Below are 13,434 nucleotides of genomic sequence, written 5' to 3' on the forward strand. Positions count from 1 at the left end.
AAAAAGTTTAAATAAAATATAGAGTATATTCTAAATGAAGTATATGTTTGTCATTTCCGTTATTTGTAAGACTCTGAAATCATAAAATAGAAAGCAATTTAACTTTTAATTTTTCAATTATTTTTTTTTATTAACTTAACTTTTAATTCAATTAATTTCACTATACATTAACTTGTATCTTAACTAAGCTAAATTTTCAAGGTTGTTAACTTTAACTTAACTTAGTTAAAAGAAAAAATTAACTTATCCCCAACCCTGAATATAAGTTATGCTAAATCCAGCACATATATATTAGATGTTAAACTTAATTCCTATCGTTTTTTCGTCTCGAAAATCGATTTGTTTCGAAGGGAAGATGAATGAATATCTTCATCAAAATAATTTCCTCCATTTTCTACTACTTTTTCCCATCTCTCCGGCAACAGGGCAATCCCACGACGGTAGAACGCGGTGTCTTTCGAGGCGATCCATTCATCCACCCATTTTTGGACTTCGTTGTAACTGGAGAAGTGTGTGTCCGTAAGTGCGTGTTGCATCGATCGGAAGAGATGGTAATCCGACGGTGCCAAGTCTGGAGAGTACGCTGGGTGCGGCAGAACTTCCCATTCAAGCTCTCGAAGTGTCTGCTTCACGCTTTTCGCGACATGCGGTCGAGCGTTATCATGCAACAAAATGACTTTGTCAATTGTTGGCTACGGATGATCTTTTTTGCATCAATTCATCACTCAATCGGTATAATTGCTGTTTGTAGCGATTAGCTGTAACGGTTTCATTTGGACCCAAGAGTTCATAATACAGCACACCTTTCTGGTCCCACCAAACGCACAGCAAGGTTTTATGCCCGTGAATATTCCTCTTCGGCGTTGAAGCAGATGGTTGGCCAGGGTCCACCCATGATTTTTTCCGCTTGGAATTATCAAAATAAATCCATTTTTCATCGCCAGTCACGATGCGCCACAAAAAACTCTTTTTTCTTTACCTGGCAAGCAAAGAAGTCGCAATAGTCAAACGATTCAAAATGGCACTTTCTGACAACTCATGTGGTAGCCATCTCCCTTCCTTATGGATCTTTCCCATGGCATGCAAGCGTTTTGAGACGGCCATTGGAGTAACATTTAACTGTTTCGACAATTCTAAAAGCGTTTGAGCTGGATTCTCATCAAGCAATTCTTGCAGCTCAACATCTTCAAATTTTTTCGGCTGTCCTGGACGTTCTTTGTCTCTCACATCAAAATCACCGTTTCGGAAGCGTTGAAACCAAACTCTACATGTTCTTTCCGATGGAGTTTCATCACCATACACTTCAGATAATAAGCGATGCGCTTCAGCTGCGGTTTTCTTGAGGTCGAAGTAGTGAAGAAGCACACGTCGGAAAAACAACTTATCGCGATTCATTTTCAGTCGATTGGAACATCTCTTTGGCGTCGAGAAATCTAACCTGAGAGGATTGAATCACTTTCAGCGATGTCTAAACTACAAAAGACATATGACTTCATCGTCGAAACTCGCCAGCGTTGGAGCCAGCACCCTCTAGTAGCGAGCAATAGTAATTAAGTTTAACACCTAATATGTATATATTTTAATTAATTTAAGATAATGCTTGTATACATATAGATGGTGTATTCATAACTATTGGCAAATATTTCTTATGCTTTTATACATATATTTTCGTACAATATTTACTTTATGTTTTTGAGACAATATTTTGTAAGCAAGTTACAATTTTTTTAACGTATATTACCTGATTTTTATAGCATTCTACATTTTATTTTATTATTATATTTATTAATTTACATGTATAAAATATATACAGGATGTAACAGAACGATCGTACCAAGCTAATTTCTTGAAAAATATTTTAGACATAAGTTGTAGGGTTCTAAATGGCGCATCTCATGGTAGTATGAGTATGATCTTGAATAGCATTGTCAAGGTCACGTAAAGCATCATCTTGAAATTTTTTAACGGGATCTACTATTTTTTTATTACATGTTCTTGTAACTGACGTTAAGAGCTTTTTAAAACACTATTATGAAATTATTTTTCGTTAAGAACTTTCCAAGTTATGAGACTTATAAAAGTTACAGTACCGCTGATATCAGCATTTTCCAGAGTATCAGACTGACAACTAAAACCATTTGAATATTATTCGTAGTCATGATCTTGACAACATATGTCAAGATCATTAAAGATTGTTTCTCTTATTTTTATTTTTAGTGTAAAAACGAATTTTTAGTTAATGTGAATATAACAATAAGGCCCGGTTTTTCATTATCTAATTAACTTGTGGTTAGATTTAACCTGACGTTTTATCCAATGGGCTTCATCTGAGATGATGTCAAGGATGTGAAACTCATTGGATAAAACATGATGTAATCCTAACCACAAGTTAACCAGATGATGAAAAACCGGACTTAGGAGGAACAACATCCAGTGGCCTTGACCTTGACTTATATTGTTGAGATCATAACTATGAACTACATTGATAAGCCATCAGTCGGACACCTTGTGGAAAGCTAATGTCGTTATGTCGAATGGTATTGTAATTTTCAAGTTTTATAACTTGGATTTTAATAAAAAATAATTTTATTATAGCGTTTTAAAAAGCTCTTGACGTCAGCATACAAGAATATGTAATAAAAAATAGTAGTTTCCGTTAAAAAATTTCAAGTGATCTTTACGTGACCCCGACGGTATTTAAGGTCGTACTCATGCTACCATGAAATGTGTCACTTAGAATCCTACAAAATATAAAATTATGCAACAAATATACAGGGCGAGTCTGATAAAAAGTTTACGTTTTTCTTGGTTAGAGATAGGGAGAAGATACCTATTATCAAAATTGTAGGATAAGTAGAACATACTTTGATGGCCTTGAGTAACTGTAAATGTAAATGTCCTTGGTTTTCATACTACCAATAAAAAATTTTATTTTTAATGGGAAGAGATATTTTTTAGTCGTTCTGTTGATGGTACTCAATGAACTGAATAATTTTGCATTAGAGTATCTTTTAAAAAATTCAACTACTGTCGGGATATGAACCAAAATAAGTAAAACTGAAAGTTTGGAACAAAGTTTTTATTATTTATTGCAATAAACGTTCAAAATGTTGATCCAGATATGCCTGTAATTTTTGTGGAAAGTTTGCTTGGACTTCTTCTAACTCTTGAATCGTTATTTTGCAAAAAATATTTTTTATTTTTTCTTTCATGTTTTTCCGAAATGGTAGGACGTTGAAAGTAAGTTAGCGCCTTTACTCTTCCCCAAAGATAATAGTCCAAACATGTTAAATCGAGTGATCTCGTAGGAAATAACGCAAGACCATCTCTACCAATCCATTTGTTTAGGAACATTCTGTTGAGCTCTCGCTTCGCATTTATACCAAAGTGGAGTGGTGCACCATCTAACTGAAGTCACATTCGAGCCCCATCTCCCAGCAGAATATGTTCCATTAAATTTGGAAATCATTTCTAAGAAAACGAACAAACCTCTCCGTTGTTAGAAATTCATAAAAAAGAATGGTCCAATTAACAGAACTCCAATAATTCCTGCCCAAACATTAATACTCCACTGATTGATGATCCACAGTTCTCACCCAGTGTTGACTTCGCTCCAATAATGTAAATTGTGCCTGTTAATGGTTCCATCATTAAATGTTGCTTCATCTGATCACAACACAAATTGAAAAAAGTTAGGATCTTGTAATTTATTTTGAGCCCATGTACAGAACTGGATCTTTGTATTAAAATTATTCTCCGAGAGTTTTTGGAATACCGATATACGATATAGATGGAACTTATTTTTCCTGAGTATGCGTGACACCGAATATTGGCTAATATTTCTATCGTGGGCAGTCTGACTATATTCGGCTTATATCCCCATAACAGTTGAATTTAAAAAAAATACTCTAATTTAAAGTTATTCTACTCATTGAACACCATCGACAGAACGAGCAAAAAATACTCCTTTTCATTAAAAATAATTGTTTTATTGATAGTATGAAAACTAAGGACATTTAAAGTTACTCAAAGTCATCAAAGTATGTTCCCCTCTACTCATCTTACAATTTTGATAATAGGTGTCTTCCCCCTATCTCTAACCGTTTTCGAGAAAAACGTAATGAACTTTTTATCAGACTCATCCTATATATAGAAATTTTTATATCTTAAATTAACTATTGTATTTAACTGTACCACCGACGAGATATTATTAAAGACCGTTGGCCCTGGGCAAATTTTCGTAACTATCAATGGAGCCCGGGCGGCCCGGGAATAATTGAAGAATGATGACCGACAATTAATAAAAATTTATAATTATTAACACAAATATTTTGATAATATATTATTAAATCGTAATTTTTTATTATATGTATAAATGCTGTATAAATAAGTACGTATACTTTTAATGCTATAATATCTTATATATTGCCGAAAAATTACAATTTTTTCTCTGCAGTTATCATCTCTATTGATAATTAAACTCGAATGATGTCATCACAGTTTTAAATAAAAATCGAATATTATTAAGTTTTAAACATATGTACATGTCTATAAAACTAATAAATCACGACATTAGTACCGAATTACTAGTTTCTTACTCTTAATCGCTTAAATTTTAACAGGCACGCGAATTTCCATAAGCGCTGACCGTCTTTAATAGTATCTCATCGATGATTGTACTATTTATTTATTCTAAATATTAAGCTTGATTTACATAGCAATTATACATAAATAATTTGTCTTTCTATAAAATAAAACTAAATGTCATGTCAGAAATTCATAATGAACAAGTCCATACTTATATACTTTTACTTTGTTAATTATTCTAATAGATATTCTATATAAAAACTTTATAATATAGTTATTGATAATGAATCAATAATGTAAATATATTTTTTATAATAGACTTTTTTTCTGTATATATATATATACTTTCAGGCAGAAGCAAGACTGGCTGCTAGGAGACAGGCAAGAGCAGAAGCCAGGGAAATACGAATGCGTGAATTAGAAAGACAACAAAAAGAGGCAGAAGAAAATGCTGATAGGGTTTACGACATATGTGCAGGTAGTTTAAAAAAATCATCATTTTGAATATCGTACTTATATTTTGATATTTTTGCAATAATTTACAATTTACACTACTGCTCATTAATTTCAACACCTGCAGATTCGTGATCTCTCTGTAAAGGATGAACGTATTACGTGTGTTTTCTCGTCAAATATATTTTCAAAACAGTTCGATAATCAATGCTTTGCAAGTAAAATATGTGTAATTTAGATTGAAAGCCATTGCTTCAAACAGCTACTTATATATAGCAAAAAAAATAAATACAAAAGTATAAATAACATTAATGTGTATCTTTTGCGGGCATTAAAAAATATCACTTAATCATAACACAACATTAATGAATCTGTTATTTGATAAAAATTATTACACTTGATAAGATCTACCATCTCTCAAAGTTTGTCATATCTGAATCACTGTGCATATACATATATAATACGTGATTGTAGTTGATATAAATAGAACCATGAGAGTAACTCCAGATCCAGTACGTACATCGCGACTTCTTACAAATTCCAATAATTTCCAATCGAGTCGTAGATCTTCAGAAGATTCATTGGAAGATGCAGGATTAAGCAGAGATATTAGGGTATATCTATAGACATTTTCTGTTTTATTATTTAATTTTCAATAATATTAATACACTGTCTTTTTTATATATTTCTATTAGCTGGAATTAAAAGAATTTGAAGAAAAATTTAGAAAGGCTATGATAGCTAATGCTCAGTTAGACAATGAAAAATCATCTTATGCCTACCAAGTTGATTTGTTAAAAGATAAATTGGAAGAATTAGAGGAAACCACTACACAATTGCGTAGAGAATTAAGAGAAAAAAATCGAGATGTTGAACAATTAAAACGGGTCAGTCAGCGATTGAAAGAAGATTTAGATATTTGCAGAGCGCAATTACTAGAAAGAGATACACTTATACAAGTACGTATACTATTGAGTATTGTTCATAATAACACATAATATTGTTTATGAAAGAATATCTTGTAATATACTGTGCCAAAAGTCCCGAGCTACCTAAATAATGTTCTGAATGTTTCGAGATATAGGATTGAAATTTACAGGAATATACAATAGGATCATAAAATCTTTTCATTTAAAAAGCACTCTACCTTACGGGTCGACAGGAGTGACTAGCCAACTCATTTACACTTCATTTGTGGTGCAGCTACATATCTGTACTCTATCAGACTTTACCACATAATATTGCCTCGTGGAAGAAATATTTTGCCATGAAACTCGTTTTGGCTTATATTTTACGAAATTACGAAGCCTATTAAGTAAATGCTGGAACCGCTTGTATTATCAATGAAACATTTGTTTATGATGTTTTTGTTCCTATCGAATTTCTTTGTAGTGGTTTCACAGAATAAAAATTTCTTTTCCATGGTTAAAATGTACATGCTAATGTACTTGTCGCTGATGTATTTTGTATTCAAAGCTAGAAAAGAATAAAAAATTACAGATTTTTTAATCCATTTTTATTTTAGTATGGCGACCAATGCTGAAGGTAAGATGGATAAAGAAAATCTAATTTTTTATTTTTTCCAGCTTTGAACACAAAATACACCAGCGACAAATACATTAGCACGTACATTTTAATCGTGGCAAAGGAATTTTTTTCTGTGAAACATATTTTCTAATATAAGTACTAAATCTGTTATTCCCTAATTACAAATAAATGCTGAGCGCAGCTGTTATATGGGGTGATTCCGATTGATCACGGCTCGATTGGACACCACCAATCACAGCGACCAGGTTCCTAGGAGCTTTGTAGTCTCAAGCGCTGTGAGTGGCTCTTGTCCAATTGAGCCATGTCCAACTGGGTGCCACCCCTGTTATATAATGTGAATATAATAATATTAGGTGTTAAACTTAATTCCTATCGTTTTTTCGTCTCGAAAATCGATTTGTTTCGAAGGGAAGATGAATGAATACCTTAATCAAAGTAATTTTCTCCATTTTCTACTACTTTTTCCCATCTCTCCGACAACAGAGCATTCCCACGACGGTAGAACGCGGTGTCTTTCGAGGCGATCCACTCATCCACCCATTTTTGGACTTCGTTGTAACTGGAGAAGTGTGTGTCCGTAAGTGCGTGTTGCATCGATCGGAAGAGGTGGTAATCCGACGGTGCCAAGTCTGGAGAGTACACTGGGTGCGGCAGAAAGTTCTCGAAGTTCTGCTTCACGCTTTTCGCGACATGCGGTCGAGCGTTATCATGCAACAAAATGACTTTGTATCGATTGTTGACTACGTATGATCTTTTTTGCATCAATACGTCACTCAATCGGTATAATTACTGTTGGTAGCGATCAGCTGTAACGGTTTCATTTGGACCCAAGAGTTTGTAATACAGCACACCTTTCTGGTCCCACCAAATGCACAGTAAGGTCTTATGCCCGTGAGTATTCCTCTTCGACGTTGAAGCGGATAGTTGGCCGAGGTCTATCCATGATTTTTTCCGCTTGGGATTATCAAAATAAATCCATTTTTCATCGCCAGTCACGATGCGCCACAAAAAACTCTTTTTTCTTTGCCTGGCAAGCAAAGAAGTCGCAATAGTCAAACGATTCAAAATGGCATTTTCTGACAACTTATGTGGTAGCCATTTCCCTTCCTTGGGTATGTGAAGTTAGCACCCCAACTATAGTATTCAGGAGTTCTGATTAGAGTTCCCGTTTCTTTTTGACGAGACAAAGAGTTCTATATAATTTATAACAAGAGTTCCGCTTAATAAGTATTTTTAAACAATTTTTAAAAAATGGGGTGCTAACTTCTTATCGAAATTCGAGCTCGAATAGTTCTGAGCAGCTTAATAGCTTTATTTTGTGAATACCTAGAGTTCCTGATATATAAAAAAAATTTTTGAAAAATCAATTTTTAGATACAATAGTTCTGAATAGAGTTCCTGCTTCCTTTCAACGATACGAAGAGTTCTCTGTACTTTTTAACTCGAGATTCCCTTAATAACAATTTAACAATTTTTAAAAAATGGGGTACTAACTTTTTATCGAAATTCGAGCTCGAATAGTTCTGAGCAGCTTAATAGCTTTATTTTGTGAATACCTAGAGTTCCTAATACATAAAAAACAATTTTGACATACAACAAAATTTATAAAAAAAAATTAATAAATTTAAAAAAAAATTTTTTATACAATAGTTCTGTAACATGTTAATTGTCATTCTGTCTATTTCGAAGAGTTCTAAGCGATTAAAATCAACACAGACCCAAAAATAAAAGAGATATGTACTTAAAACAAAATTTGAAAAATTGCAAAAGCACATATCTCCTTATGTAGTCATCCAATCGCATTTTCACCTAATACCTTTTGTCAGGGCTCGTCGAGAACTGCCCAGAACGCCGATCAGAATTACTGAGTACTCTCAAAAAATTTTCGACGTCGGACTTGGAAAATTATCAATGATAGAGTTCAAATGTTCCAATATTTCGAAAACCGTTGGCCCAATCGCTTTGTCACCTAATACTTTTCGTTAGAGCTCGTCGAGAACTGCCCAGTACGCCGATCAGAACTACTGAGTATTCTCAAAAAATTTTCGACGTCGGACTTGGAAAATTTTTTGAGAGTACTCAGTAGTTCTGATCGGCGTTCTGGGCAGTTCTCGACGAGCCCTAACAAAAAGTATTAGGTGAAAATGCGATTGGATGGTTACATAAGGAGATATGTGCTTTTGCAACCAATTTTTCAAATTTTGTTTTAAGTACATATCTCTTTTATTTTTGGGTCTGTGTTGATTTTAATCGCTTAGAACTCTTCGAAATAGACAGAATGACAATTAACATGTGACAGAACTATTGTATAAAAAATTTTTTTTTAATTTTTTAATTTTTTTTATAAATTTTGTTGTATGTCAAAATTGTTTTTTATGTATTAGGAACTCTAGGTATTCACAAAATAAAGCTATTAAGCTGCTCAGAACTATTCGAGCTCGAATTTCGATAAAAAGTTAGTACCCCATTTTTAAAAAATTGTTAAAAAATTGTTATTAAGGGAATCTCGAGTTAAAAAGTACAGAGAACTCTTCGTATCGTTGAAAGAAAGCAGGAACTCTATTCAGAACTATTGTATCTAAAAATTGATTTTTCAAAAATTTTTAATTTTTGGGGATTTTTCAAAAATTTTTTTTATTTATCAGGAACTCTAGGTATTCACGAAATGAAGCTATTGGGCCGCTCAGAAATATTGGATCTCGATTTTCGATGAGAAGTTAGCACCCCATTTTTTAAAAATTGTTTAAAAATACTTATTAAGCGGAACTCTTGTTATAAATTATATAGAACTCTTTGTCTCGTCAAAAAGAAACGGGAACTCTAATCAGAACTCCTGAGTACTATAGTTGGGGTGCTAACTTCACATACCCCCCCTTCCTTATGAATCTTTCCTATGGCATGCAAGCGTTTTGAGACGGCCAATGAAGTAACATTTAACTGTTCCGACAACTCTAAAAGCGTTTGAGCTGGATTCTCATCAAGCAATTCTTGAAGCTCGACATCTTTAAATTTTTTCGGCTGTCCTGGACGTTCTTTGTCTCTCACATCAAAATCACCATTTCGGAAGCGTTAACCAAACTCTACATATTGGTTCCGATGGAGTTTCATCATCATACATTTCGGATAATAAGCGATGCGCTTCAGCTGCGGTTTTCTTGAGGTCGAAGTAGTGAAGAAGCACATGTCGGAAAAATAGCTTATCGCGATTCATTTTCAATCGATTGGAAAATCTCTTTGGCGTCAAGAAATCTAACCCGTGAGGATTGAATCACTTTCAGCGATGTTCTAAACTACAAAAGACATGTGACTCCATCGTCGAAACTCGTCAGCGTTGGAGGCAGAGTCCTTTAGTAGTGAGCGATAGGAATTAAGTTTAACACCTAATAGTATATAGATCTTATAAATGTTACATAATATATAACAGTTATCTACCTTCAACATAACATCTGTTATACAAATGTGTTACATTGAGATTATATTACCGTTACTTTACTGTAACAAGTACATATCAAATTAATGCAACAATTATATAACAATTATTTCGTAGCTATATAACAAAATTATATTAATATCACATTCTGTTATATTACGTGTTATTTCAGGTTATATTGTAGCTATACCCGAGGTTTGCTGGGTTGTTACTTTTTCTACTCGGTAATGAGTAACTGTAACTTTAAAAAGTAACTTTCCATTCTCTGGTAAGCAGTAAGCGAATTGACCACAATCACGCTAGAGTTCGTAAGACCATACATAAGCAGTAGCCAGTCCAACATGTTAATTTCCTTACTGCTTAAGTTTTTTTGTGCCATGGCCTTTACACCTCGTGTGTGCGTGCGTACTAGTACTAATCATGGTGTAAGAATACAAGGTGTAATGTTTTCGCGAATACCCAGTAGGAGTATGAATTTGGACCTAAATTTGATTGGCTGTTCTAGTATGCTATTATACGCAGGAAAGTGTATTTGGACTCAAATTTGATTGATTGTTTCCAGTATGTTATTGCCATTTTGCGCAACCCACGAAGTATTAAGAAGGAGACTAAACTCAAGCGGCCGGTCCCGAAAAAAATGGGCCTGAAACACGGTATCGGAAAAGCGATGTATGGCAGAACAAATTTGAACACTCCTATCAGCTTGTACATGCCGAAAATATGTTGGACAATCATTTCACAGCATCGAAGCGCTCGAGATTGAATTTCGCGCTTTGGTATATCCTTTATATGTATATTGTCACTTCGTACTTGTGTTCGTTGTATATACACAAGTCACATTTAATTGTAGTTTAACGGTTTCTATAAAAGTGATAAACTATTTGAGTCACAAGTTGATTTCAGACTCCGTAAAAATTGTAAAATGGCCCCAAAGAACCAAATTTCGTATATGAATCGCATTTTAATTAAAATTCCCTATTTTAATAGCATGTTATTAAATCTTTAATTGAAAAACGAAATAAAAGTACATACATATTTACGTTATAGATAACGAACGTATGTACCATATATACTTTTATTTCGTCTTTTTTCAATTAAATGGTTATTTACAAACCTGTAAAATGTAGGGTGTTCCCAAACTTATGAAGGATACTGTATGTACGTGTGACCAGTGATAGTCAATATTTCCAACTTTTCCCGCAAGGCGTGATGGCACTAAAATCACATCGGCCCGATTTTCCATGAGTTTTCCGACACCGTGTTTCGAGCCCATTTTCAGGGTGATGTCCCATGCAGCGGATCGTGCGTAAGCGGATTCGCGTATCGCCAATCACAGAATCATTCTCTTAGATCTGTTTGCAAATTTCGCAAGCTTTGAGACCTCGAATTTGGTCTTATTACTCCGTGGTTTCACCTTGGTATCAATCATGAAACTTTATCCCTAGGATGAAAAGTGAAAAGTAAAAATTTTAACCATTGAAGTTAATGGAGAAAATTTTCACTTTTCATCCTAGGAAAAAAGTTTCATGATTGATACCTTTGCTTATTATACCATGATACTAATGCTAATAGGTCTTTCGCGTTGCTTACACTTTTGGCACTCGGCATCTTCACTTTCTTTTCAAAACCAAACATATATATATATATATATATATACATTTCATTTTAAGTGCACAAATATTTGGGGATTTCATGCAACACAACAGACCTAATGCTAATACCAGCAGTACTGTAACCTTTATGGGCCTTCTACAATGGGTGCTTTCCATTTGATGACACAAGTCGGCACAAGGTCGTTCTATCCTTGTTGACATTCAGAGAGTGATAAAGATAGAACGACACTTGTGTGGACTTGTGTCATCAAATGGAAAGCACTCAATAATGGCACAGACTCTTGCATAACGCATAATGCATAGTGCATAAGGGAATCAACCAATCGACATTCTTCTTTTTTATGGAATGGGAGGAAAGGAAAGATTCTGTTTAGTTGATTCGTTTATGCACTATGTATTATGCAAAAGTCTGTGCTGCGGCCTTAAGCCGTAAGTCAGAACGTCAGAAGTCTTAACCAGTCTTAACCAAAGACATAGAGAATGGACTGCGCGATCCGTATCTAAGTAGTGTATCAGATGTGGTCGACAATAATGAGAGAGAGGTCCGTGGGAGACGGCCAATTCCCCCCTCATTCTCTCTCCCATTACATTATTGAATGGAAAGAGATAGAAATGGCCGTCTACCACGGGAGGATCCCGTTTGCCTACAGTTCTGATTGTACACACCACTCATATCAACTAATGCCTAGTAATTTTTTACTGTTTTGCCAATGAGATTATTTTATTTTTAAATTGGCCAATCAGCGATACATGTGTGCAATATGCGATGTGTGCAATCGGAGCCCTCCCGTCTACCACGGTCCCTCTCTCTCATCCCTATCGACCATTTTGACACACGGATCGCGCAGTCCATTCTCTATGTCTTTGGTCTTAACCAAGTCGTTCAAGTTGGTTATTGGCCAACTTCACCGATTATGACTTAAGATCGCTTAAAGCGGCGTCTACAATGAGACTTTAAGGCATAAAACTTAAGCTTTAAACCTTAAGCCGTAAAAAAATGTCCAATCATAGTCGATTATTCTCCTCACATTTGACTGTGATTGGTCAGTTTCTTAAGATTTAAGGCTTAAAGCTTAAGTTTAACGTCTTAAAATTTCATTGTAGACGTCGAAGACCTCTAGAAAAGGCACATAGAAAAACTTAAGACGTAAGACTAACAGCCCTTCTACAATAAGCCGCAAGTCAGAACATCAGAAGTCTTAACCTGTCTTAACCAAATCGTTCAAGTTGGCTATTGGCCAACTTCACGGATTATAACTTAAAATAGCTTAGAACTTCTGACTTGCGGCTTATTGTAGAAGGACTGTTAAGCAGTAACGAAATCAACATGTTGGATTCGCTATTGCTTACGTATGGTCTTAAGCTGGAAACACAATAGACACAGGCAATAGGCACAGGCAACAGGGAATAACGAGCCGTCCAATCATAGCTTTGAGGTATAAGTTCGATATTATAAGAGTTCTAATTGGACGGCTCGTTATTCCCTGTTTCCTGTGCTTATTGCCTGTGTTTATTGTGGCTGTTTTCCAGCTAGGACACAGAGACGTTACACTGTGTTCCATTGTGTAAAGTCTTGTTGGAACGCTCAGAACTCTAGATTTAGTTTCTGAGAGAACCGCCAGAGTGGGTTTGATTTCTCTATTTTACTTGTTAGTCATCTATATTAACTTTTTAATATGGGTAACTAATATGAGCCTAATTAATATGAGCCTAATTTCATCGAAATCGGAGGTGAGGACCGTATTCTGAATAATTACCTTATAAATTTATGATTAATTATCCTTTTTCTCTTCTATTATACTA

General features: G+C 34.5%; 1 protein-coding gene across 5 annotated transcripts in view; it reads left to right on the forward strand.

Moving 5' to 3' along the window:
- Nucleotides 1-13,434, forward strand: part of LOC108763980 (leucine-rich repeat flightless-interacting protein 2) — a 20,911-nt gene that overhangs the window by 4,647 nt on the left and 2,830 nt on the right. For all 5 annotated transcript variants that reach the window (XM_018511952.1, XM_018511957.1, XM_018511954.1 and 2 more), the window contains 3 exons: nt 4,939-5,065; nt 5,515-5,654; nt 5,736-5,999. In XM_018511952.1, coding sequence (XP_018367454.1) covers nt 4,939-5,065; nt 5,515-5,654; nt 5,736-5,999 — 531 coding nt within the window. The remainder of the gene's footprint in view (nt 1-4,938; nt 5,066-5,514; nt 5,655-5,735; nt 6,000-13,434) is intronic.

This window comes from Trachymyrmex cornetzi, unplaced genomic scaffold (genome assembly GCF_001594075.2).
Source record: "Trachymyrmex cornetzi isolate Tcor2-1 unplaced genomic scaffold, Tcor1.1 scaffold39, whole genome shotgun sequence".
In the NCBI taxonomy this organism is placed as follows: Eukaryota; Metazoa; Arthropoda; class Insecta; order Hymenoptera; family Formicidae; genus Trachymyrmex; species Trachymyrmex cornetzi.